The sequence below is a fragment of the Pollicipes pollicipes genome, unplaced genomic scaffold (assembly GCF_011947565.3).
Source record: "Pollicipes pollicipes isolate AB1234 unplaced genomic scaffold, Ppol_2.1 Scaffold_3447;HRSCAF=4054_pilon_pilon_pilon, whole genome shotgun sequence".
Lineage (NCBI taxonomy): Eukaryota > Metazoa > Arthropoda > Thecostraca > Pollicipedomorpha > Pollicipedidae > Pollicipes > Pollicipes pollicipes.
Window position 1 is genome coordinate 25,704,358 of NW_023596297.1, and position 24,444 is coordinate 25,728,801.

Here is a 24,444-nt window from a genome sequence, read left to right on the forward strand (position 1 = left end):
CTACATGACAAAGTGAACTAAACGGCACCCTGGCCGCATAATCAGACTCGCCCATTTCGAGCAAGACTGCAGGCAAAGTACACTAAACGTTTATGTGACCACGCACACCCACACTCGCCGATTAAGAGCAAGGTTGCTGGCAAAGTGAATTAAACGATAATGCCACCACATAACCAGACTCATCGGCTAAGAGTGAGGCTGCTGGCGGAACGAAATAAACGGCTCCATAACCACGCTACCAAACCCGCTGATTAATCGGAGTGTTCCACATTTATATTTTTTTTTAGTGAAATAGGGATCTTGAAAACCTTTCGGTGCTGTTCACCACCCTGCCCTTCTTAAGAACTAGGCTCGCTTTTCAGAGAGACGCACGGTAAGCATTGTGTGAGGGTCTTGGACGCTATACGGACGCTTCGCAAGCATTGTGTAAGCATTATGTGCAAGCAAAGCCTGATTGGACGAGTGGGAAGACGCTTGCCTGGCATGGTTTTCAAGGCCGGATACTCCACTGTCAGCCTGAGGGCCTTGCACGGTGACCAGGTACCCCTGAGTCGACCAGGATCTGTGTGTCGGTCAGACATCACCAATAACGCGCAGTCGACTCCGCACCAGTATGGGCCTGAGGTCATATTCCACAAGCAGAGACGCAGCCCGAGCCAGTGATTTACATTGGTCGGGGCCCCAGCGTCTCTCAGTGCCCCAAAAGGGCGCCTAAAATGGGGCCCTGTTGACAAGGGGTCCCCGGTCGGCCAGAGACAATACTCGAAGAGGCCCGAAAAGATAGGAAGGCACACCGGAACCGACGGGGCGTATGCTATTTTTGCGTCTTTGAGAATGTCCTCTGGACAGATTTACAGTTATAGCAACAACAAAAATAGAGATTATTCCCGTACTCTTCCAGTTCCCTCATCACATTCCAGCACCTCTTCGCGGTGCTGTTATTGCAAACCCGCGATTACCATCAATCTACAAGTCGCACCGGTGAAATCGACGCCCGGACTTGAACGTTGAACATTTCCAAACGTGGTTTGGCCATGTTCATGCAAGTTGTTTACCCATTTCGATCTACGATCACATTCGCGGGGTTTCTTACACCTCTGTAGAACCCAGAGAAAAATGCTGACGAAGCTGCTGAGCTCTATCGGTTTCAAGAGTCCACTGGATCACATAGCAAAATGAAGAGCGCCGGCGATTTTCTTCGTGCAAGCGTTTAAAGCGCGCTTTCTTCAGTTTGACGACGAAATTCTGGCAGGATTTACTTCCCACAGCTTCTGGCCGCTAAAAACAATTATGGAAGGAAAACATGAAAAATAGTACAGAAAAACATGCTCTCTGACCTGCGTGATGGACCATATCGCACCATTTCTTGGGGAGGGGGGTCACTGTTTCACCGTGATTGCACCCTTTGTCAACCCTGTGCCCCCTCACCTGCCAAGGCTCTGGCTGCGCGCACGCTGACCTATAAACCAAGTCGCCACACCGACGACGAGCAGCAACCACGGTTTTTAAAAAAAATTAAAACAACAGGTAGCCGTCTGTTGCCGCGACGATAAACAAATGTCGCTTTCGAGTCGGCGTATATTTTGAATCGCCAGCAGGTTGATGCCTCAATCCCATGCAGTGGATGACTTGACTTAATGAAGATCACTTGGTCCGCCGTGCGTGTGCAATATTCTTCAACGGACTCGCCAAACAAAACCGAGTTCCCATCTCCCCAGGAGCGCTGCAAAAACAACATGGGCTTAATTACACACGCGTGTGATGGTGGTAAAGGCAACAAGGTGGTGACGAACTGCCCTGCATGATTCCAATGATGCAACACCCGGCTGAGCCACGGATGCGTTCAGAGCCGTCTCCGCACTCAGTGTGAATAAAACAGTACACAAAACACAACAAGCATGGACCGGCTACTCTCCACGTGACATGTCAACGAATTATGGCAAGATAAACAAATGCTGTGTGCGGGATTGTGGGCATGGTAAAGATAATTTCCCATACGCTGGTCTCTACCAGGTGAGTGATCATGTTAAGTCGATTAACATACCTTACAACCATCAAATCATGTGATGACATCTCGTAATACGTCAATATGATCAAAGAGCCTCAACACCGCCAATCAGAAAAACAACGCAGTTTCTCGAATTAAAAATTCAGTTACTCGCAACACAAATTAAAGTTGTAATGGACGCAAAAAATTACGATTCATTTGGTTGAATACTGAACACCAAAGCTTCCAGACCTTGACCTTAAGACCACATCACCTTATGTAACAAGCAACAGTCAAGTCAGTATTGATTGTTTGTATTTAAGCACGACTTCGGTTTCCTGACCGATCCATCGCACACGCGCGTCAAAAATAAGCTGTAATACAAATCTGAAGCACTTGGACGTCTCCGAGTGACCCAAACTTAAAATTATTCCGCGATATAAAATTGTCATAATAATGTAGATACCTCATCTCCTAGGAACAATAAACATCCCGTCCAAAATCCAAACCAGAGAAACACGGATCAAATTTGAGCGGGACGAAGCGGATGGCAGTCAAGCCCAGCACTTGGCTAATGACGTCATATCTTCGTGACCTAAACCACCTATGTGAATTATGATACCATGTGTTCAAAAGAATACTTTAATAGGTGTCCAAATATTAGACATTCACTGGGAATACAAAAAAGCATCTCTCGGACATAAGTGAAGAAAAACCAGATACACATACATTCCACAAAGGGTCGCGAGTCGAGTCATGGTTCAGTGATTCCAGAAATCGATATGAGAGAGCTATTTGAGCGAGTTTTAAAGGTGTTAGTCCAGGGGAGGAGGTTATCCTCGTCTCGTAAAACTCGTCGAGAAGAGCTTTCACTGAGCCCCAAGCTCTCCCAAGGAAACCCTTACTGCACCTTTGGTGAGTTTCCTGCCGTGGCCTCACCTAGACGTATATGCCGACTGTGAGTGCCAGGAACACGGTGCCGACTCCCATGAAGAGGGCGGCGATCACGGCCAGCGCTCAGCTCCTTCACCAGGTCCCGGGTCAGCTTGGTGCTGGTGACCTGGGACAGGTCATGGCACGTCCCGTCAGGCGCCTCGCGCGACATGCCGCACAACGGCGGATATGGTAACCGGACAAAAGTACGCACACCAGACATATGTCACGGCAGCTGTTCGCAACCGCACATGATCGAAACCACTCATGTACGCACCGCCTTACTCGTACCGCAGAGGCTCGCAAGCGCAAATGTTCATGATCGCCATGACGTATTGCAATGCTCGCACCGCAGAGATTTGTAACCACACGTGTTCGAAGCCCACATGTTCGCACCGCCATTGTTTCGGGGATGCCAATGTCGTCATGGCAATCGTTCGAACCGCAAATGTTCGTAGAAAGGATGATCGCAGACGCAAATGTGATGTGCACGTACGCACGCAAGTACGCAAGCACGCACACAGAGAGTCGCACGCTCCTTAATTAGTCGTTCATATCTCCTCGTACCAATATAATAGCCAGGTAGACACAATCTGTACGTACTCAAAGTCAATAACTCATGAAACTCTGTGGATAGCTATAAACCAAACAATATCGATATGTATTCAACGAGTCTCACTGCATTACGAAGGCCTGGTGACCTGACCGCCACCCGATTTCTTATTGATGTTGACCTTACCAACGTGCATGTACGAGCCTTGGCGACACAACGATACCATGTTACACTTTAACGAACATTCCGCGGATACATACGACGATACCAATGTTACCTTAACGAACATCCGCGATACATTACAACGATACCAATGTGATACTTGATGAACATACGCGTATACGCACAATTACGATATAAACATCTGCACTTAAGACCTTCTTTGATACGAACATCGCGACACGACCAATTGCGCATACGCATATAAGCGCCCCCATTTTTGGTTATGCACATCTGCGTGCTCATAATTGCTATGTCTGTGTTATAATGTTATCAGCAGATGCGTATCGCGGGGGCGATCGAACTCAGCGGCCTAAAATACACCAAGCTGATACTCACGCCAAAACATGCTACGTTCAAGTTCCAACGACCAAAGGGCATAATGATCATCTACAAGTGGTGTCATTGACACGAGCCGCGACCATCGTTCAACACACGCGCGGTGAAAACACATGAACACATTGGCATAAGCCACCCGCGTCCCATAATGTTGAAAGGGCCTTTTGTGATGTCCAATCACTATCCTGTTGTTTTCGCCAACCGTATCGGAGCGGGTGCACGCGCAGGTGCAAATCAGAATCAACGCGGGCATGTGCGATCAGGGGAGTGGGGACGCCCCACGGAACGCGCCCTACCTCGTACACGAAGAACCAGGCCCTATAGAAGATGCCGATGCCGAGCAGGAGCGCCGTAGGTGCGGGTATATGGAGGGGTTCACCGGCGACACGAACCGGCTCATCTGCTCAATGTCCAACTGAAACCGAACACGCGCCTGATCACGTGTGTACATGGAACATCAGCCTCGATACAGGCCGCCTAACGTGCTCTCCACCAGCCGACGGCCCTCCGCCACCAGGAACCCCGCTCGGAGAGAGCAGGGCGCTCCTGTGGAAGCGCGGCTTTACGCAAAACAACCTAAAAAAATCGGTTTTGTATCATGAGGACCTCATTTTGACTTTGAACATCGCGGTGTGTACCGCTGTGCAGCGGCTTTATCATCCACGATCTACACATGACAGAAGAGATGTAGTCAAGTGAGCTCCTGAGCGTTTTCACATAAGTTAAGATACCGTTTGCAAACATAAGTTCGTAATAACAAAAAGTCTGCACAAACTACGCATTCGATAGTTTTGGGAGCACGTTGTTCATTATTCTGAGCATAGGGTTACTTCCATGGTTCTTAACTTATTGCGGAATGACTACGCTTGGTACTGCCAGGGGTCCTTGCATACTGTGGCTCGCAACCAAACAACTTATCCAATTTCCCCGCATTGTTGGACCTGCTCTCGGCTCAGGCGTGCCCCTCGTCACGGCAGAAGGAGGGCAATGTCGCATCATCCCATGTAAGTAGCTATTCCACGGAATTATTGAGACATGAATCGGCGTCACGAATGGGATAATTGTTCGGACTAACGGCCTCGTCTGGTGTGTTGTGCGAACAATCATTCCACCGTGAGAACCTAGCACTCTCGCATCATACCAATGTTTATCAACATCTACGACAATGCCTGCCAATGCCCCATTGCAAACCAATGCTGAGTGCTGGCAGTCTGCCAATGGGAGTAACATACCCTGGTTATCTTAAGGGTAAAGGCATGTCAGGTCAGCTTTTAAAATCCGGTACTGACCGGAGGGGGTTCGAATTTGTCCGCCCCCCGGGTCCAATATTGACAATAATTCAAAAACGTCCTGGGACAACATATCAAAATGAGCGACGTCAGAGTAACGTTATGTATACCAATTTTTAACAAAATCGCATAATCGTAAACAAGTTAACACAGAAGCCGAACGAAAAAACATCTTTGACATCTTAAACAGGGAACATGACCCAATCATTCTATCATTAATCTGTCTTGTGTTGTTTCAATATTGCACACTGAAATATTGCAAAGTGAAATAACAAACATACTGATAAAAAGCATACTCCACTTCTTTTGTTTCACACTCAACATGATGCAAACCTGAAAACAGGTGTTCTAGATATGACTACGAAGGATACCTGTCACAAGTTTCAAGTAGTTACCTGTAACAATGACTGAATTATGGCTTTAAATGCATCGTGGCGCATGTTGCCCGTGGCCAGGTGAGCCCAAACCCGCGGATCAAAGGATCGCTGCGTGGCTGGCGTAACGGAGCTGATTGGCCATCTCGACTACAAGCGCCGCAAAAGTCGGCCGCCACAGAAGACAGCGCGCCGCCAATGTGCCAGCTATGTATGTGAGCGGCACGGCATCGCTGTCCGCGAGTGTGACGTGCGCAGGCGATTCCAATCAGCTCTAAGTGCGCGACACTCGATGTGCCGTTTGAGATGGGTCACAGTAAGCTACATTCAGTTCTGTAGATGGTGTATGTTTGGGTAAAGCGTGCGTGGCATATCTATGGCAGAAATAAAGAGAGCAAAACAGACATATACACCAAGTTTTCAGCTCTCATTTCACGGCACATGACCTTAACTCTACGCCTGGTACAGCGTGCGTAACATTGGACACCTTCCTATGTAGCGCGTTTGATCAGGACGCGATATTTCACAGCATGAGGTACGCTTCGAAATGGCATGCGCTGTGGGAGGGTTCAGATATTCCAAAGAGAAATTTAATAATTTGATCTTAACCTGCGTCCTTAAAACACCCTTAAACTTGACTTTGTTGTGTGGTCTGAGACGGCACGCTACGGCGCTATTCAATGTGATTCGAATTTTTGGATTCGGTACAGTCGTTCTCGAGATAATGAGGATCAGTTCTGCCCCCCCCCCCCCCCCCCGGGTCGATGGTGTGCCACTGAGGAGCCAGGTCAATGTCGGGTAAAAGCGCATTACATCATTGTTTTTACCGACAAGCAAACATGAAAAACAGACGAAGAAGCGAACTCAAGTGGATGCCCTCTTTTACAATCGGACAAAGACACGGGCTCGTGCAATGCCCGATAAAGAAGAGATGGACATCGGTGACGTCTCAAACAACGCAGTTATGCAAGAGCGAAAACGGCCATCCGATGGAACACATTCATCTTTTATCGAAGCAAGGCTGGACTAGACAGCATTTTGTCTGCTTTAATGACTGACGAAGTGGTCGCAGACAGACGCATAACGCAAAACACTGGCATCATCAATGGGCCAGCGAGATGAAACTACCCGCGGCCGAGTCGGCCGCGCCGGGCTGAACAAATCACGTCCCAGGCAGATAAGCCCGGGGCACGCCAGTCCCAGTACCGGGCGTCAAGTACCGCGGCGGGCGGCCCACCTCTAGCCGAGGCCGGCGCGGCGGCGGGCGGCGCCTATCGCGTGTCGCATTACCGCGGTGGGGTCGCCGGCTGCCTGTCACGCCCGCCGTTCTCCCCGATGAAGTGGAGCCTGCTGTTGGCGGTGCTGGTGACGGCCTCGGCCGACCGGCCGAAGCGGGCCCGGCTCGCCGACGACGGCGTGTTCGCGTCGCTGCAGCCGCAGGACAGCGAGTACCGCGAGCTCCGCTCCCTGGACGGCGTCTGGCAGTTTCGGCTGGCGCCACGCGCCGACCCGGAGCGCGGCTTCCGCGAGCGCTGGTTCGCGGCGCCGCTGGCCGCCTCCGGCGCCGTGCTTGCCGATGCCCGTGCCGTCCAGCTACAACGACATCACCGAGCACGCGAGCGTGCGCGACCACCTAGGCTGGGCGTGGTACTCGACCGAGGCGTGGGTGCCACGCTCGTGGGCCGGCCAGCGCGCCGTGCTGCGTGTCGGCAGCGCGCACTACACGGCCAGCGTGTACGTGAACGGAGCGCTGGTGGTCACGCACAGCGGCGGCCACCTGCCGTTCGCCGCCGACGTCACGGACCGCCTCCAGCCCGGCCAGGCCAACCTCGTCACCGTCGCCGTCAACAACACACTGACGGACGTCACCGTGCCGCAGGGTCGCACCGTGTACAAGGACAACAACACCAACTATGTGTACCCAGCCGGCTATGCCACGCTCGAGTACAACTTCGACTTCTTCAACTACGCCGGCATCCACCGGCCGGTGGTGCTGTACACGACGCCGCCGACGTTCATCGACGACGTGGTCGTGACGACGACGCTGGAGAACGACGGCACCGCCACGGTCAAGTACCACGTCAGCACCAGCTCGCGGCTGTCCGACGACAGCGCCACCATTGAGGTCAGCCTGGCGACGCCCGACGGTAGCGTGATGGCCGAGGCCGCCGGCTCCACCGGCTCCATCAGCGTGACGGCGCCGCAGCTGTGGTGGCCGTACCTGATGGACGCCCAGCCCGGCCGCCAGTACACGCTGGAGGTGCGCATGGCGGCGGCGTCCGGCGCGCGCGACGTGTATCGCCAGAAGTTCGGCATCCGCCAGTTCAGCTGGAACGCCACGACGCTGGCCGTCAACGGCCGGCCCGTCTACATCCGCGGCTTCGGCATGCACGAGGACAGCGACCTGCGCGGCAAGGGCCTCGACCTGCCGCTCATCGTCAAGGATTTCAACCTGATCGAGTGGGTGGGCGCCAACTGCTTCCGCACGTCGCACTACCCGTACGCGGAGGAGATCATGGACGCGGCGGACGCGCGCGGCATCCTGGTCATCGACGAAACGCCGGCCGTGTCGCTCGACTACTCTGCCACCGCGGGCGACGACCGCCTGCTGAACGAGCACCTCGCCGCGCTCGACGGCATGATTCGGCGCGACAAGAACCGGCCGTCCGTCTTCATCTGGTCGCTGAGCAACGAGGCCAAGACCAGCCAGCCCGAGGCCGTACCTTACTACACGCGCCTCGTGAACTACGCGCGCACCCTGGACGGCACCCGGCCGATCACGGCCGTGCTCAACACGTACCCGGACGCGGAGCTGGTTGCGCCACTGATTGACGTGGTCTGCGCCAACCGCTACTTCGGCTGGTACTCGGACACGGGCCACACGGAGGTCATCGAGCTGCAGTCGGAGCACTTCTTCACGCTCTGGCACGAAACGTTCCACAAGCCGGTGATCAACTCCGAGTACGGCGCCGACACGGTGGCCGGCCTGCACGAAGAGCCCACTTTCGTCTTCTCCGAGGAGTACCAGACGCAGCTGATGGCGCGCAACTTCCACGCGTTCGAGGCGATGCGCGCGCGGGGCTGGTTCGCCGGCGAGATGATCTGGAACTTCGCCGACTTCATGACCAAGCAGGACACGACGCGCGTGGTTGGCAACCGCAAGGGCATCTTCACGCGGCAGCGGCAGCCCAAGATGGCGGCGCACCTGCTGCGCTCGCGCTACTGGGGCCTGGCGCGGCTGACCGACTGGCCCGACCTGCCGCTGCCCGCCGACCTCATGTTCTCTGACAGCTACACGGCGCTGGACGACGACCAGTGCCCGGCGCCCTAGTAGGCTGGCGACGAGGGGGCGCGCACGGGCGCATGGGTAGTGGTGCTGCTACCTGGTTGGAGCCCCACTGTCTCCTGGCTTTGTTGATTCCAATCATCCAGCCACCTTCAAGTGTATGATATTGCTGACAATGACAGACCTGTAATGCTCTATAACCATCTGCTTACCTGAAGCATCCAGTGTGTAAGACAAGTGTAGTAAGGCATCAGTTGAAGGGGTGCTTATCATGTGTTTGTGTGCATGTATGTGCATCATTTTGCCAATACACAATGGAATGAAGCTTTCAGACCTGTTTTTAAAGCAATGGTAAAGCCTTTGATCTTGATTACTGGATCTGAAATTTTCCAAACAAGCAGTTTTGGAACTTGACATCAAGAGCAGTTGATTTTGTAATGGATAGCCATTTAAGGGGCAGGTCCAATTGCTTCAGTAGTATTATTTGACACAACATATGTAAATCAGAAATGGTACATGTCTAAGTACTGGTCAAGAACACACTGCATCAAGTGTCCTGATAGCCTGGACTTGTCAACCTGAAAATAAAGCACAGAACACTTGCTATTTGCATCACAGCATGTTACTGGCTGGCTAAACTTCAGGCTACTCACATGGTGTCTACTGTCTAGATTTAAATAGAGAAAAGGTGAAAGAAATGTTCATTGCACATAGTGCTATCTTCTAGCATTATGACTGCACACTGGGCATTGCAGCCCATGTTCAGCACACTACCATGACATCAGTATTTTAAATGTGGGCAAGACACAGAATGTATGAGCTTTACAAAATATGTATCAACATATAGAAGCTTTTGCTTGGCATATAGGCATGCTAAAGTGGGTCATAAATGTTTGGAAAGAGTGTATTCTGAAATGAGTAATTGGCATACTTCAATATAGGCATGGTGGCCTGCTTCGCTGGATGAACATAGGAAGAATGTTTCCTAATCTTTGGAGGCAGTATAGCTTCCCCATCCATATCTACTACAACCACCACAGATGGTGAAAGCATGATGGAGCAGAAGGGCAGCCTTCCCACCTCTGAAGCAAAACCCATGCTTGCCTCCAGCACTTCCAGGTTCTGTGACCAATAGTTGATGCATAGTGGCATGGGCATAATTATGCAGAGCTCACAAACCAACAAGACATTTCTGATGTTGGTTGAGATCACAAGTCAAGGTGTTGCAACAGGACTGCATACATGTGAGTGTGACAAACCTGCACAAATCAGCACCTGTCAATGAACTGCTATCAATAAATATAAAAGTTTAATTTCAGAATCCCCAGACAGTTAGCCTTCTCAATGCCTTTGAAAGTCATTTTTCCAATCATACAAACTAAATCTGCCAAAAGTCACAGCCATTGAGAATGGTACAAACAAGAGCAGATAAAAGCCCCACATGTTGTGACAAAAGCCAAAAAGCCAAAGCCAATGCTCTGCAAAACTGCAAAAGCCAATGCTCAAAGCCATTGACATTGCCTTATACCATCATTATCAAATTTTCAATACACTACAAACCAATTTTTTCAATTTTGCAGTTTAATGATTAGCTCTCCTTTAAGTTTATGACTGCAGTCAAAAGTGCAAAATTAAATATTAAGGTACAAATGCATGAGAGGATTTAATATTGATCAATTGCTTCACAGATAATACCTTACCTTACCTTACCTTATGGTGATCGGGAATTGTAAAAGGCCACTAGGCCTGTAGGTCCCGGTCTCGTCAGGCTCCCGGTCCGATAACCTAACATGCACACCTAACATGCACACGGTCCGGTAACCTATAATGCACACATTGCCTAGCCTATTAGCTTTCTCAAGGGTTTTGAGAGCCATTTTCACAATAATGCATACTGGATCTAAAATTTACGGCCAGAGATGCCGACATAACCGAGGCCATGCGCCCCTTCTGTTCGTGTGTCGTGACTTTCCGCAATGAATGTAGCTGCGATGGTTATTGCCTGAAGCCTTAAAAATAACACTTATGAACTCACCATATTTATCAGTTAATAGACAACACCAAACAGTACGCCAAACCACCGCCGTAAGCCTTCAACGTGTCTGGTGCGTCCGGCGTGCCTATTGAACACGTAGACAGTTTCGGCTCGCAAGAATATGTCTCATTTGCGCCACAAACGTATTACGCAAAGCTTCGGTGGCTTAAAATATAGTTAGCTGTCGTAGATTGTAAACACCCAGATATATGCTGCTGTAGGCTGCTTAATGGTACATTTTGTCACTAAATCCCTACAAATTTAATAAAAACTGATGAATAAATTTATTTGAATTCATTTCTGTATGCTAAGATGAGTTTTGAAATGCTTAAGTCAAAATTAGTCATACTTTACAACATTCCCCTCAAAATAATCAGAAGCATCAGCTGAAAACGTTTCACAACTACAGATTGTAGGGTATCCCTCATCAGCTGATGGCGTAGACTGCGCCAGAAGCCGCGCAGGAGCAGGGGGTTTTTGGATTTGAATGTGCGTTGGAGACGTTGGGTCTTGATAATTTTGTGACCTACGGGTCCAAAAATGCGGGGAAATTGTACGCTATTGTACAATGCACGTTTTGATGCTTGTCTGTGATTTCTGTGTGAGGGTGTCGGAACTGGGAAGCCTGCCCGTCCAGTCGGGCAATTATCAAGGATGAATCCAATGTGAATGTTCTATGATATATTTTGCGATTTTACACCATCCTGCACATCTTATCAGTTTTTATGGTGTAAAGTGGCAGGAGAACGACATTTGCAGCTTGACGTAAGTCCACTCAGTCAAATGATACATAAATATAAGTAAATGGTGAACAGTCTTCTGCTGTCGTTTTGATAAAGGCGTGTTGCGAAAATATCAACCCATCTGTATCTCAGTTCTCTTGGTTTTTCTCCAGGGAATAAGGCTACTACTACTGTATTTTGTATGTGTGTAATGTTCCTCGCAGATGCACTGAACAACTTACTCTCAGTGAATCAAAGTTTAAGTCGGTTAAAGTCAGTTGAAATACTTGCACACAGCAAAAATTTGGTCAATGTTGTTGGAACTAAGCCCTATTCCTTAGTATGTTTGTCTTATGTTTATTTTAATTCAGATATCTATGAAAAATTAATTCAGGCCTGCAAGGCCTTATGTTGCTGTTGAAGTCACTAAAGTGTTCACATTGCATCATTTGTAATGCCTATTACAGCCTTGTGGATCAGTCATAGCAGAAGATAATGTTTTTCACACCATGGAGTAGAAGTAATCAAATCCTAAACTCATTTTTTCATGATAGTTTTGCAAATATATTAGGTGAATTGGGGATTAGGTTGAGCTATGATTTAGGTGTATGCATACCTTGGGCCTTTGTGGGTAAGGATTTTGATCATCAGTGACAGATGGCAACTATTACAGATGAAATGTAGTATACCACAGGCCTTGCATGAATCAGTATATAGAGACAAGCATTTATTATCATATGGCCAGGATAAAACTCATCCTAATTTTTGTCACCTCTTCATGACTCCTCAGTCATGCTATAATGGATGCAGTGCATTGTTTTTTGTATCATTTCTGAACAACTTTTGTCAGCATTTGTGCTTGGTTGTCAGATGTCTGGTTAATGTCAATTGTAAATTGTCAGCTGTTTAGTTTTTAGCTGATGAACTGATGCTATCTGCACAGTCCTGTTGATGTTTTGAAATTACTGAGTGGTACAGAAATGTGGTTTCCAAAAAAGATAACACAACACCTAATGTTTGGCCACCTTTGGTTTTTCCTATGTAATCATGTTCCAGATATGTTACTGCAAAGTGAGTGCATGTATTAAGATTGTCAAGACAGAATGACATGCACTGTGGATTGTCCTAGTACAGTGTCTTGTCTGTACCTCACATTTCAACCAAGTTGGCATAAATATGTCTCTGTAAACTTTGCCACAAATATTTTAGAAAGTGTCTCAGTTAATACTTCATTGTGTTTACCATATACATTTATTTCTGTCATTTCAGTGCACAGAATGGCACCTAAGCCCAAACATCAAAAGACTGCAAAAGGAAAAGAACATAGCAAGCTGAAGGATGACAATGAGTCCAGCATTAAACTAGACCATTGTGCTCTCAGCTTGTCAGATATATTGGCCATAGACCATGAGCATTCCCTCCCCAGATATGCTGCAGGTAATGTGAAGCAAGCAGATGTGTTAACATAAATCAACTGTCTCGAACTGGTTTGCTGTGAGGCATGGCATGTAAATTTCCTCAGGGTGTAGTTGTTTGTAGGACATATTGTGCAAAACTGTATGTTGTCTTTTTTGTGCCTTGAGTCGTGATTTCCAGACTTGGATGACAGTTCTTTATTGGTGTAGCAGGTCTTCTATAAAAAAGAATCACACTCAACTTGGCAGGGCATAATGGCTGAGTGGTTAGCACCATTGGCTCCCATATGGGGGATGGGGTTCCATGCTCAATCCCCAGTTGAGCATGCTCCCTTCAGTGTCTTATGACCTCTGCAGGCACTGGTTGTGACTGACCTCCATAAAGGGGTGGGCGGCGACGTGCGTCACGTTTCCTAGCATAAAAGGCATAGAGGCAGGTGGCATTGGTAGTATGTTGACTGCATAGCCGCTGACCTCTGTCGGCCGTCAGTGGTGTCTCGGCCGGACGGCACCGTCACAATGGAGGACGTGGACCGGATACAGCTGGAGCTGGAGGCCCTGCTGTCCGCCGCCACCATCCGCCGGAAGACGGTCAGCGCCGAGATCAAGCTCATCAACGGCATGGACAAGCGACGCGGCCGGCCGCCGACCGCGGTACGTCGCGTTCCAGTTGCTCCCACTATGTCATGTTTGTGTGGACGGATCACTTCCAGTCGCGTGATGTCGTGCGTGCCGGTGTCCGTCCGCGACGGGGCGCTGCACGTGACGTCAGTGACGTGACGGGGGCGTCAGCGCTGACGGGGCGCCGCCGCTCTTCAGGCCGGGCCGGGCTCTCCGGGGAAGGTAGCCAGAAGCGGCGAGCGGCCCGTCAAGAAGTTCAAGGACTCCTTCGGGAGGGCGAAGGAAGTTACCCCGATCAAGCCGCCCAGGGTCCGGGTCCCGTCCGGGGTGAGTGGCGTTGTACGGTGTCTGCCGTCCGCACAACCGCACCATCGCATTGACGGCTCCGGAACGCGTCGGAGGCAGTTCTTGTGAGATTGCATTCTTCGTATAGTTCGATTCACGGCCATCAACACTACTAGGCGACTGCAGCGATGTTGAAGCGCATTGCTCGACGGCTTTCATCGAACTGCACGAATTCCAGATCGCAAGTTCAGTTTTGGGACTTGCAGGAAAGTCACGCTGTGGTGCATTGAACGAAGTGGTACCCAGGTCTGAACGTCGGTGCCCATCCAAGCGTCCAACGCACTGGTTCACGAGCTGTCGAGATGGCGTCTCCATGCAGTGTTGTTGACACGTCTACAGGCCTACAACTCGGAGGACATCCTGCCGCAAATCAAGGCCGATCCCACTATGCCGTCGCCCGTGGTGAAAAACGACATCCCTGACAAGTTCTGGGCGGCGATGGAGCAGTACTGCGGCCCCATCACGACAAAGGACGTGGAGGTGGGTACTCGAATCCTCGTCATAGCCTACCGACCTTGCCTGGGACAGGTGTTTTGGAGTACAGGTGTTGTGGAGTAAAACGTTTGAAGGGAATGCTCCGCATTTGAAGATATGGAAGTAAGTATGATAGATGATGAAATAAGCTGAATTTAAACTATTTGTTTAATTTTCAGTGAAAAGCTCAGCTCCAGACTAAACAAATTTCTAGTTAATGAATATGTTCCTCAATATGTTATTGTTTGATTGCACCATGGAACGTTTGTATGCCGTTCAGGACCTACCAAGCTAGCCATGCGCAATTGTCAGCGTAGTTTTCACATCGAGTACTTCGTGATCACGGACGCCAGATCTAAACGGCTCGACGAAAATGTTGTTCATGGGCTTGAACGCCGCATGTCCGATTGGGTGGCAGGATTTCAATGATGTTGATATGGTGGCATGCATATCTGAATGACCTTGAAATGACCTTCAGGGGCAGAGGCTTCAAAAGTGGCCTTAGCGGGCGTGAAGTCCATGAATTGGAGGGTTTCAGGTCTTGAAGAGGACAGAGCTGTGAACATGCACGGAATGGTCCTAAAAATGTCTGTTTCATTTCAAACCCCATACAGATGTGGAGTTTTCCTTTTGGTCACAACGGAATTCATGCAGGAACGTCTCTTATTCCATGGTCATCCCGTAGGTGATGGCTCCCCTCGTTCCACTCCGGCCCTCCGGCATGCAGCTGACGGTGTCTGACGCCGTGTACTGCGGCGGACCATGCGCGGCGGCCGCCGTGTGACGCCGTTTGTCGCGCGCAGATGCTGGAGCGGTTGAGTGCCGACCGGGAGGACATGGACGAGTGCCTGACGGTGCCCCCACTCGGCAAGCACTACACGCTCAAGTGGGCCGAGGAGGACGGACAGGACGACGGTGACTCCGACTCGGAGGACGAGAACAAGACGCAGACCAAGGCCAAGGCCAAAATAAAAAGGTGCCGTTGGCTGGACGACTCCTCAGGTCCCGACCGGCGCGGGAGAGGGGAGCTGGGTCTGCTGGTGTCCGTTCCGTTGCCGCGCTTGGCTGCAATACCGCGCAGCTGTCTACCGGCAGCTGTACTCTGGGAGGATGTGGGCACTTGGCGTGTGGCTCGCGGCTTTGAACGCCGTGTGTGCCCCCCCCCCCCCCCCCCCAAGTGGGGACGAGTCGGCGGGTCTGAAACCCTGATCTCGTGGGCCTAATCTCCCCGTGTGCACCTCCAGTGAGAATGAGTCGGCGGCCGTGGACGCCCTGACCTCTCGCGGGTCTAACCTCCCCGTCTTCCCCCAGTGAGGACGAGTCGGCGGGCCTGGGTACCCTGACGCAGCGCCTCGTGTCTGGTCTGGTGGAGGAGAACGTGCTCTCCGCGGTTGATGAGAACGTGGATGGCGCGAACAAAGGTGAGACTCAGTGGCGTCCGTCTCGTCTGGTGACCTAATCGCCTGTCCGGTTTGTGGAGGGACGTACCTTGTGGATGGGGTGGCGCAGGGCTGCTGGGGGCGACGAGTTAGCTGCTGCTCACATACCTACTTGGGCGTCTTGATGTTCAGCAAGTTGGAAGGGCTGATAGAAATATTCTGTAGTTTACACGATGACGCGACTCGCTTCGGTGTCCTGGTGGGATCATACTGTGTCTTGTCCTGCTTTCGATAAGGGGTTGCCACTCATTAAGGCACTGAATGTGTGCCGATTTTTTTTCGCCTGCCATCTGAAACCAGCAGCTGTTGTGTAGGGATACACGTAGTGTCTGTCGGTCCTGTCACGTTGTCCAGGACTTCTGTAACCGCCGTGACTACTGTCTCGACTCAATGTTCACGCAACGACTCATTGTTCAGGTTGTGCTGTGCGACTGTGCCTGTGTTGAGGCACTCCCACTATGCCTGCGGTTCGAGCGCTGGCCTCTCGCTCCTAACTAACACGGTGTCATGGCTGCTCTCGCGTGGGTGGGCCGGCCGGCGTAGGGCGCTGCGGCCGGCGAGCGCGGCGCGCCCGACTGACGACCGCGCGCTGCCGCAGAGACGGAGCCGGTGGTGGCGCGGCCCGGGCTGGCCGCCTCCCTCCAGCTGAGCGCCGCCGGCCAGCTGGAGCGACGCCTCCGGCGCGAGCTGCAGAACCAGGGCCTGGTGGACGACACGGACGGGCCGAGCGCGGTAGCCGACGACGAGGTGCTGGCTGAGCTGGAGCGGTGCCAGGCGCGGCTGCGCACACTAGCTGCCCATAACGCCGCCCAGGTGGAGCGGCTGCTGCGGCTGAGCCGCGCCGAGCTGCGCCGGCAGGAGCTCAAGGAGAAGCTGGCCACCACCGACGCCCAGGTGCGTCGTCCGGCCGCCGTCGAGGGTCCGGCGCCGGCCGCGGAAATCGAGTGCCCTGGGAGACTATAAATTAGCTGTTATGGGATGGACGCAATGCGGCTTTTTCGCCATAAAAAATTTTGCTCTCGCAAAATTATGTGTAGGCTTTAAGTCATGTTTAAGACCAGCAGTCGCTTCCCGTATTGTATGGAAAACAGATACCAAGCTGACGGGCAATCAGGTCGGATCGAAAAACCGTCTTGAGATGTCAGTTTCTGGTCATGCTCTAAAGCCAGCAGTACGGATCCGAACACGGCTTCACTAGACCTGAAAGCTAATGAACTAACTTATTTTCATATACCCAGAAAAGCCCAACAAACCTAGGATTAGAAATGCGGGTTTTAGGGTTATAGATTAGGATTAGATCAGATAGGGCTATAAAGCAAGGTGCTTAAATTTGCCGACGATTTTTAATTCATAGGGGTGTCTTAAAGCTTTCCACAGCGAAATAGCATGCTATGTCGGAAATGAAGTGTGAGAAGGTAGGTTGCAAGTGTCATCCTCGAAAGCTGTGGGCGAGGTCGGGCGCGTTAATGTTGATGTGTCTGCGCTTCTTCGAGCTTGAGATTGTGCTGAAACAAATATCTATGAATCCATCGAAGTTAGAAACTTAAAACAGGCCCCGTGTTATGCCTCCCTACTGGCTTCTCGTATGGGGGAGACGGGTTCAGCTTGTGGCTTTGTGCGCAGTTAGGCTGGCTGCAGGTGAAATGTGTCGCTGCAATAGATTTGCGTGCATGGATTTAGGTTGTGGATGTAATTGACTTCCCTCAACACATTGTTTGTGCTGAACAACGTTTGTGCATCCGAACCAGAAAATGATACAGTGATATCCGTGGGCCTGTGTGAGTTCAGTTAAAGCAGTATGTCAAATAACTCTTGCTGAATTGGTTGAGGCCCGAAAGCCTTGGTTACATGGTTTTTAAGACATTGCAATTGTTGGCATGCTATAGATCATTTTTTGGTTGACAATGTTTACAATGTTAGGCGTCCTCCGAATTGAACGGCTGTTGTAACTCGTGCCTGTCCCCCACCAGGTCCAGGAGGCGTACCAGGTGGTGTCCGCCGCCCGGCAGCGTAAGAAGTCGCCGTCCAAGAAGGAGCGCGAGCTCGCGTGGAAGGCGCTGAAGGAACGGGACGCCATCATCAAGATGCTGGATGCGCTATGATGAGGGTAGCTAGGTGCCCGTCTCCCACGAGGTGCTTACGCCCGAGAGCCTGTTGGGAGCCGACACATGACACGACGGCGGCATGGCGCGGCCCGAAGAGGGTAGGGCCGCTCCACCTCCGAGTAATGTCTCCCGCGCAGCATCGTGCCGTCAGCGGAGGCTCCGTGTCGTGGCGCCTCCGCCCACTGTCTGGCGCGGCGACCCACTAGCGCCATTATCACACCTCATCTCATGCGCCTGTCGGTAGCGCGCGCCATCTCCGCCCGCTGTCCGGCCGTTTTGCGCGCCTGTAGCGGCATACCGGGGCGCCACGTGGGAGGCGCCGGACCCGCTGGCCGGGCCACGCGCGCCGGATCGGGCCCAGGTGGCATCTGGCCAGACTTTGGCCGGCCGCGGCGCGCGTGCTGAGCGCCGGCCGGTCGGCGCCGCCATCCCGTCGAGGGTGAGGAGAGCGTTCAGCTTCCGCGGTCGCCACGGCGGCCACCCAGCGCCGGGCGCCGACCTTGGCGACAGTTCGAACGCCGCCGCACTGTCCGAGCTGTTGGGCTTCTTCCAGTGAGAGAGACTTATTTTCACTAGCGGACGTCTGAAGTACTCTTTATTGCGTTTTTTACACGGCTCACATTAGTTCGCCCTGTTTGTGTCGTGAAAGCACGATCCAATAGATACGTCTGATAAAAGCACAAATGCTTTCTGTCATCGTGAAATCTTACGTCAACATGATATGGCCGCTCGTTACAAACTGCGGTCGACAACATACATCGCACAATATTGCACATGGCGGTTGATCAGCGATCTGCGACCATGACGATGTAAGCGGACGATCCGTTTAAAAAGATCACATCGTGGCCAGTGGTCCGAGCTTGGCCCGCGCGGACGCTCAGGGCGCCAGCCGCAAGTACGCGCGCCGACGCGATTGCATGAGGCGCACTGCGAGCGGCCGCCGCTCAGGATCAACTCGGGCCGATCAGCCGTCTCCGCAGGTCTGGCACCCCTGTCCCCGCGGTCATCGCTATCTGCCGCCTGCGATACAACGCCCCATGGGACCGGACGGTCACGCAACAGTCCGGACCAACTGCGTCCGAAGTGCAACGTCCACCGGCAGAACATCGGCGCTTCTAAGCTGCATTTGGTCAAGACACTTGTGCTGACATCATATGCCGGGGTCGGAGCGCGTGACACGGTTGCAGTGGGACTACGGAGAGTCCAGCATCGTAACGCAAGACCGGGCGGGTAGGTCCCCGAGCCCGGCGGCTGCCGTGAGCCTTCGTAACAAAGTCGTAACAAACAGACCGCCGCCGCTGATCGCTAATTTGCCACTGATCGGTACGGAAGAGAGCCAGAAGCCCGAGGCATGATGGAGTCTGTTGAAGACCAGGATCCAATCCGGCACCCAACCACGTCTATCCGCCACTTCTGAAAATGATTAAAATGATGCGGTTGAAATTGAATCCATAAAAACAGCTCGCTATCAATCTGCCAAAAAAAAAACGCATAACGAACAGGATACACGATACAGGCGGGCACAGTTACCACAAGTCGCCTCAAGGCAAGACGCAGTCCCGTGGCCGTTTGGGTTGTCTCGTGCACGCCGTGCGACACCGTGTCACTGCACCTGCACCCCAAGGCGGCACGCTGCGCTGTCTGTACCTACCTGGCGGCATCGGGCTTCGTCAGTGGCGTGGCCATGAGGGCACGGGCGGCAGCCTTCTCTTCCAGCAGCCGCTGCCGGAACTGCTCGAACTCTGCCCGGGGGTCCCGGTCCGGCAGCGGGGCGCACTGCGGGGGCATACGGGGCGCGCCAGTCAGCGCGTCGGCAGTGGGGACACACGGGGCGCGCCGGTCAGCGGCTCGGCAACGGGAATGGGGGGGGGGGGGGGACACGGGGCGCGCCGGCTAGCAAGTCGGCAGCGGCGCGGACACATGCACCAATCGCCGCAGTCGGCACACGTCGGCGGTAACACGAACATGTGGTCAGATTAAGTTCCGGCCGTCACGCACGGGGGCGGAATGGATGCTGTATGACGGCGCAGTCGAAGCACCCGGAAGTCCCAATTACTACCACAGAGAGCGGGACACCAAAGCTTATCTTTCAGGTTCGAACACGTTACTAGCGAATCCGCGAGAAAGGACCAACCGGGGAAGCTGTGCCCTTTCCTCATGTGGCACAAACACGTGGCCGGCGCTCGGGTAACAGACGCGTTGCTGAGAGGCCGCCGATCGGCGGTCAGCAGGTGGAGCGCGGCGCGGCGGTCGCCCTGACCCCGCCCGACCTGACCTGGCAGAGGTCGCGGGTCCGCTGCAGGTCCGGCACCTGACGGTCGATGCTCTCCCGGCGCGCCTCATCGGCCGGGTGCGTGGACAGCCACTCTGGCGACACGCCGTCCTCCATCTCGCGGCGCAGCGCCATCTTGGCCCAAAACGCGCTCGCCTCGCGCACGTCGAAGCACCCCTGCGGCACGGTCGGCCCCGGGTCACGCGGTGCCCGGTGATGGGAGGGGCGTCTTGTGAGCACGTGAGGACTCCGAATAAGCTCACATTTGACCTTGATAAACGCCTTCGTCGAGTCCCAACGGCTCTCAACAAACTACCCGCGCACAAGCTCCCCTCGCCTCTGTCAGTCCCCAACAGCCGCACACACCACCTCCCGGCGGCGGCGCCCCGCCCCGCTGCGGGCACTCGCAGAGGAGGACGCTCACCTTGGCCGCCAGCCGGAGTCCCACTTCATCCGCCTCCGTCTCCAGCTCGCGGCTGTGCGGCATGTCGGCCAGCAGGCCCACCGTCGTCCGGAAGAACCAGTGGGCGAAGGCGCTGATGCCGTCGTTGGGCAGGAAGGCCCAGATGGCGGCCAGCGGCAGGATGAGCATCAGGTCGATCAGGTGCGCCCTGCTGAACCGCTCGCCCTGCGCGCGCAGCACCCAGCTGAGCACCGACGGCCCGAGCAGGAGCCCGACGCCCGGGGCCGACCGGACACACTGGCACGTCTGCTGACTTCACCTTGCACGAGCACACGCCCGCCCACAGGAAACGACGCATGTCATAGGGGGCTAACGGGCGGGCAAAGCTCCGCGCCCAACTTGAGACAGTATCAACGGTAACGAAACTGCTGCGACCTGCGCGATATTGCAAAAATGACCTCGGTCGTCGGTGCGCGAACCCCAGTCATCATCATCAAGCCTGCGGTCTGTGGCTATGGCAGCTGACATATCATTTGCAAAGCTCTACAGGGCATGCACCTAGCGCCGAGTCGTTTCCGCTTGACGGAGCGATCGTACAGGACGCTGCGGCGCCACTCACCCCGTGTCCCAGCAGCGAGTGAGCCATCTCGTGCCCCAGCACGCACCCAAGCTGGTCGTCGCTGGTGCAGAACTCCAGCATGCCGGTGAACACGAATATTTTGCCGCACTGAAAGAGAAGACTGGCGTACGTGCCGGCTCCCTTTGCATGACAAACATTGCAATTTAGCCAAGCCGAGTATGGCAATGAAAACGAAAATTAGCAAGTATCATGGACAGTACAATGCCATAATAGCTCCCGAAACTTGCAGATGCCTGTATACTGACAAACGCAGATACGCGTCAATCGGCAAACAGTAGCAGCGACGAGCCATCCCTTAGACCTCACTCAACAGCCTGATATAGCAAACAGGATATTGTTGGCGCACTCTCTTCCAGTTAATAATCCGCTCTGCCAGGCCGTGGCGTGACTGATGCCAGGCATAGTGCAGGTGAGCGCCGATGCAGCAGCTGGCGACGCGCGGCGCCGCTCGCCCGACCGGCGGCGCGCCGGCGCCTCACCCACCGGCAGCACGTAGGCGTTCACCAAGTCCTCGTCGTCGACCACGGTGACGGACCAGTCCTTGTCGTGCACCTCGTCCAGGTCAGCGTTGGCGGCCAGCAGGCGGTTGGCGACGCGCACGACGGCGTCGTAGGCCTCGTGGCCGGCTGGCAGCACTGACGCGCCGTGCTCCTCGATCATCTGCCGGCGACGGCCGTCAAACACAGCTCCGACAACGCCTGGAGCCAGTCAGGAGCGCAGTGCAATCCTGGCAAAATGAATACCTCCGGTATCGTTATCTCCAAGGTAAAAGTGTAGCGGTGGACCATATGTGGCAATAGATCACGCCCAGGACAGTGTCAACGTAGGGAAACGGTCACGACTCAGTGGCGATGCGTTAGCCCGTGGACGCGGTGGGGTGGGACGCGGTGGTGCCGGTGAGTCGCACGCCGATCGTGTTGCGGGTGGGCTCGAAAGGAGTATAAGAGGTGCTGCTCGGGACACGTAGAGTGAGTCTCCCTGTCGGCGTCATGTGCGGCAGTTCGCCGTTATGTGTGGGGTGGTTCAGTCGCGATGTGACTACAAATACAAAAAGCCAGGAGTTGTCTACGGGTGTTGCATTGCTGTGCAATGCATTGTTGCATTGCCGCACCTGATCGAAGCCCTCCTGGGAGATCTTGTCGAACTGTTCCGGCGTGAAGGCGACAAACCTCGTGCGGCCAGTGACTGGGGTGGTCTGCAGGTGGCTGACGTAGTAGTGCAACGAGAGCCCGGCAACAGCCGTCGATACCACTGCAGCAGCACGGATGCAACGTGGACAGGAGGTACAGCACACCGCTCCCACCACCTCCCGCACGCGGATGGGGTGAAAGCTGTTCAGATAGCCACAAGCCGATGGGTGTTTTAAGGAGGGTACATCGCAGTCTTACGGCCAGGAAAAGATCAGTTGGAGCCTAATGGGCGTGATAAAAAACTAGAAACCTATCTCAACGGCCTAAAGGACGACTAAGTACTACAAAGTCTAGTGAAATCGTCAGCGAACTGCCGCCGTCGCGATCCGACCAGCTCTCACCAATAATCCGCTTCCGGTTCCGCTGGACGCTCTCCTTAAAGACGGCGCGTTTGTCGTGTGGCAGCGCCCTCCACCACTTGCGGTAGGCGCGGCCGAACAGGACGGCCATGAACTTGCTGATGGGCCTCAGCACCAGCCACACGACCGGCGGCAGCGGCGCCGGACGGCTGCTCGACGTGCTGAAGCCCTGGCAGGGGCGCGCCTGCAGCCGAGCGCAGCGCTGGGTCGGCCCAGCCCAGCGGGCCTGACTGCTGCCCAAAACACCGGCCCGACGGGCCAGGGCACGGGCGCTGCACAGCATGCTGACCAGCCTGCCAGATTCTGGAAATGTAGGACTGTGAAGTGCTGGTGATGGGACAGATCAGCAATTGTTCCATAACAGCATGCGAATACCTTGTGAACAAAAAACATGCAATAGGTTGGAACAGAATATATGATGCCATGGATAAACACACAGTGTAAAAAAGGACTAACTTGGTACTTGGTAGTGAGCATAATGTAAGCTACATAACCCGCAAGAAATCAGATAACGCCAGCACAGCACTCGCACTCAGCAAAACGGTCCGTATCAGCTGAGTCTAGCAAGCAAATCATACAATAGTGATGGCAGTCCATGTGTCAGGCAATTAAGAATTCCTCTAACATCTTCATCTAGCTCTATGCCCCATAGGCTGCCAAAAATGTCGTTTTCCCACACATGTCACCCACACAGCTCTCACAGCCGCCAGCAGATATCGGCGGTGCAGCTGTCAGCTGATTGTAGTAAGCTCGGTAACACTCCCAGCTGATTGTATGATGACGTCACAAAACCACAATATCACTGACCAGCCTTGTGATAGGTTTCGCCCCTAAGCCTGGCAAAGGACCTAATGTAGCCTAAGCCTGATGGGACCTAGGCATTTCTCGTTACACGGTGGTTCCTACCAGTCGGACGAAAAATGATACCCGAAAGTTATGTGCTGTAGGAATAGGTTCATGGCTCACTGCATGATCTCCGAGATGAATAGGAAATGATCCCGGATGGCAAGGAACGTGACTGGATAGGCCTAGGCCAATATATAGACGGAACCGGGCGAAACCCGACGGGAAAGGCAGAACCAGGCGAGACCGGACAGACAAGGCGAGACTGGATGAACAAGACGAGACCAGGCGGACCGCACGGATTTGGATAGGACGGGAGGTTTGTGCATCCCCTGTAGGACCCCTGAGTAGTGTTGTTGGGCTCCTGAAACAATGAGAGCCCCCTGGTTAGTCAAGAGTCCGCAGTGCGTAGCAGGGGGCTCCGTGTTGGCAAGGGGCCCGAGTCGACCGGGGCAGTGTTCGAGAGGGTCTAAAGAGAGGCCCAAAATACCGCTCGAGGCTGACCATGAAAGGTCCGATTGGAACGCTGAAGGGCCCGAAGGTCTCGCTGTGAGTCTTATTCAGGATCCAAGTCTGTAGAACCGTGGCGTCAAAAGTCAGT

General features: G+C 53.4%; 3 protein-coding genes and 1 pseudogene across 5 annotated transcripts; 2 read left to right on the plus strand and 2 right to left on the minus strand.

The window, feature by feature from the left end:
* Positions 1 to 1,560: 1,560 nt before the first annotated feature.
* Positions 1,561 to 11,104, minus strand: LOC119091356 (transmembrane protein 258-like; annotated as a pseudogene).
* On the plus strand, positions 7,000 to 9,311 carry LOC119091358 (beta-glucuronidase-like). The gene is made up of 2 exons (XM_037214104.1): positions 7,000 to 7,222; positions 7,263 to 9,311. Exons 1-2 carry the CDS (start codon positions 7,030 to 7,032, stop codon positions 9,023 to 9,025), a joined length of 1,956 nt encoding a protein of 651 aa, XP_037069999.1. The 5' UTR covers positions 7,000 to 7,029; the 3' UTR covers positions 9,026 to 9,311.
* Positions 11,105 to 11,474: 370 nt separating the features above from the next.
* On the plus strand, positions 11,475 to 18,598 carry LOC119091359 (transcriptional adapter 3-B). Its single transcript, XM_037214105.1, has 9 exons — positions 11,475 to 11,780; positions 13,007 to 13,174; positions 13,643 to 13,806; positions 13,972 to 14,100; positions 14,458 to 14,598; positions 15,396 to 15,568; positions 15,904 to 16,013; positions 16,630 to 16,925; positions 18,002 to 18,598. Exons 2-9 carry the CDS (start codon positions 13,015 to 13,017, stop codon positions 18,131 to 18,133), a joined length of 1,305 nt encoding a protein of 434 aa, XP_037070000.1. The 5' UTR covers positions 11,475 to 11,780; positions 13,007 to 13,014; the 3' UTR covers positions 18,134 to 18,598.
* A 119-nt stretch (positions 18,599 to 18,717) lies between these two features.
* LOC119091360 (metalloendopeptidase OMA1, mitochondrial) lies at positions 18,718 to 23,718 on the minus strand. Of its 3 annotated transcripts, none has more exons than XM_037214106.1 (9): positions 23,691 to 23,718; positions 22,983 to 23,303; positions 22,563 to 22,702; positions 21,935 to 22,111; positions 21,431 to 21,538; positions 20,833 to 21,036; positions 20,412 to 20,585; positions 19,788 to 19,912; positions 18,718 to 19,549 (listed from the first exon to the last, which is right to left on the minus strand). In XM_037214106.1, the coding sequence occupies exons 2-9, from the start codon at positions 23,281 to 23,283 to the stop codon at positions 19,537 to 19,539; spliced, it is 1,242 nt and encodes a 413-aa protein (XP_037070001.1). In that variant the 5' UTR covers positions 23,284 to 23,303; positions 23,691 to 23,718; the 3' UTR covers positions 18,718 to 19,536. The 3 variants fall into 3 exon arrangements, with proteins under 3 accessions (XP_037070001.1, XP_037070004.1, XP_037070003.1); XM_037214109.1 differs by lacking the exon at positions 23,691 to 23,718 and adding an exon at positions 23,579 to 23,638; XM_037214108.1 differs by lacking the exon at positions 23,691 to 23,718 and adding an exon at positions 23,457 to 23,549.
* Between the last annotated feature and the right edge of the window lie 726 nt (positions 23,719 to 24,444).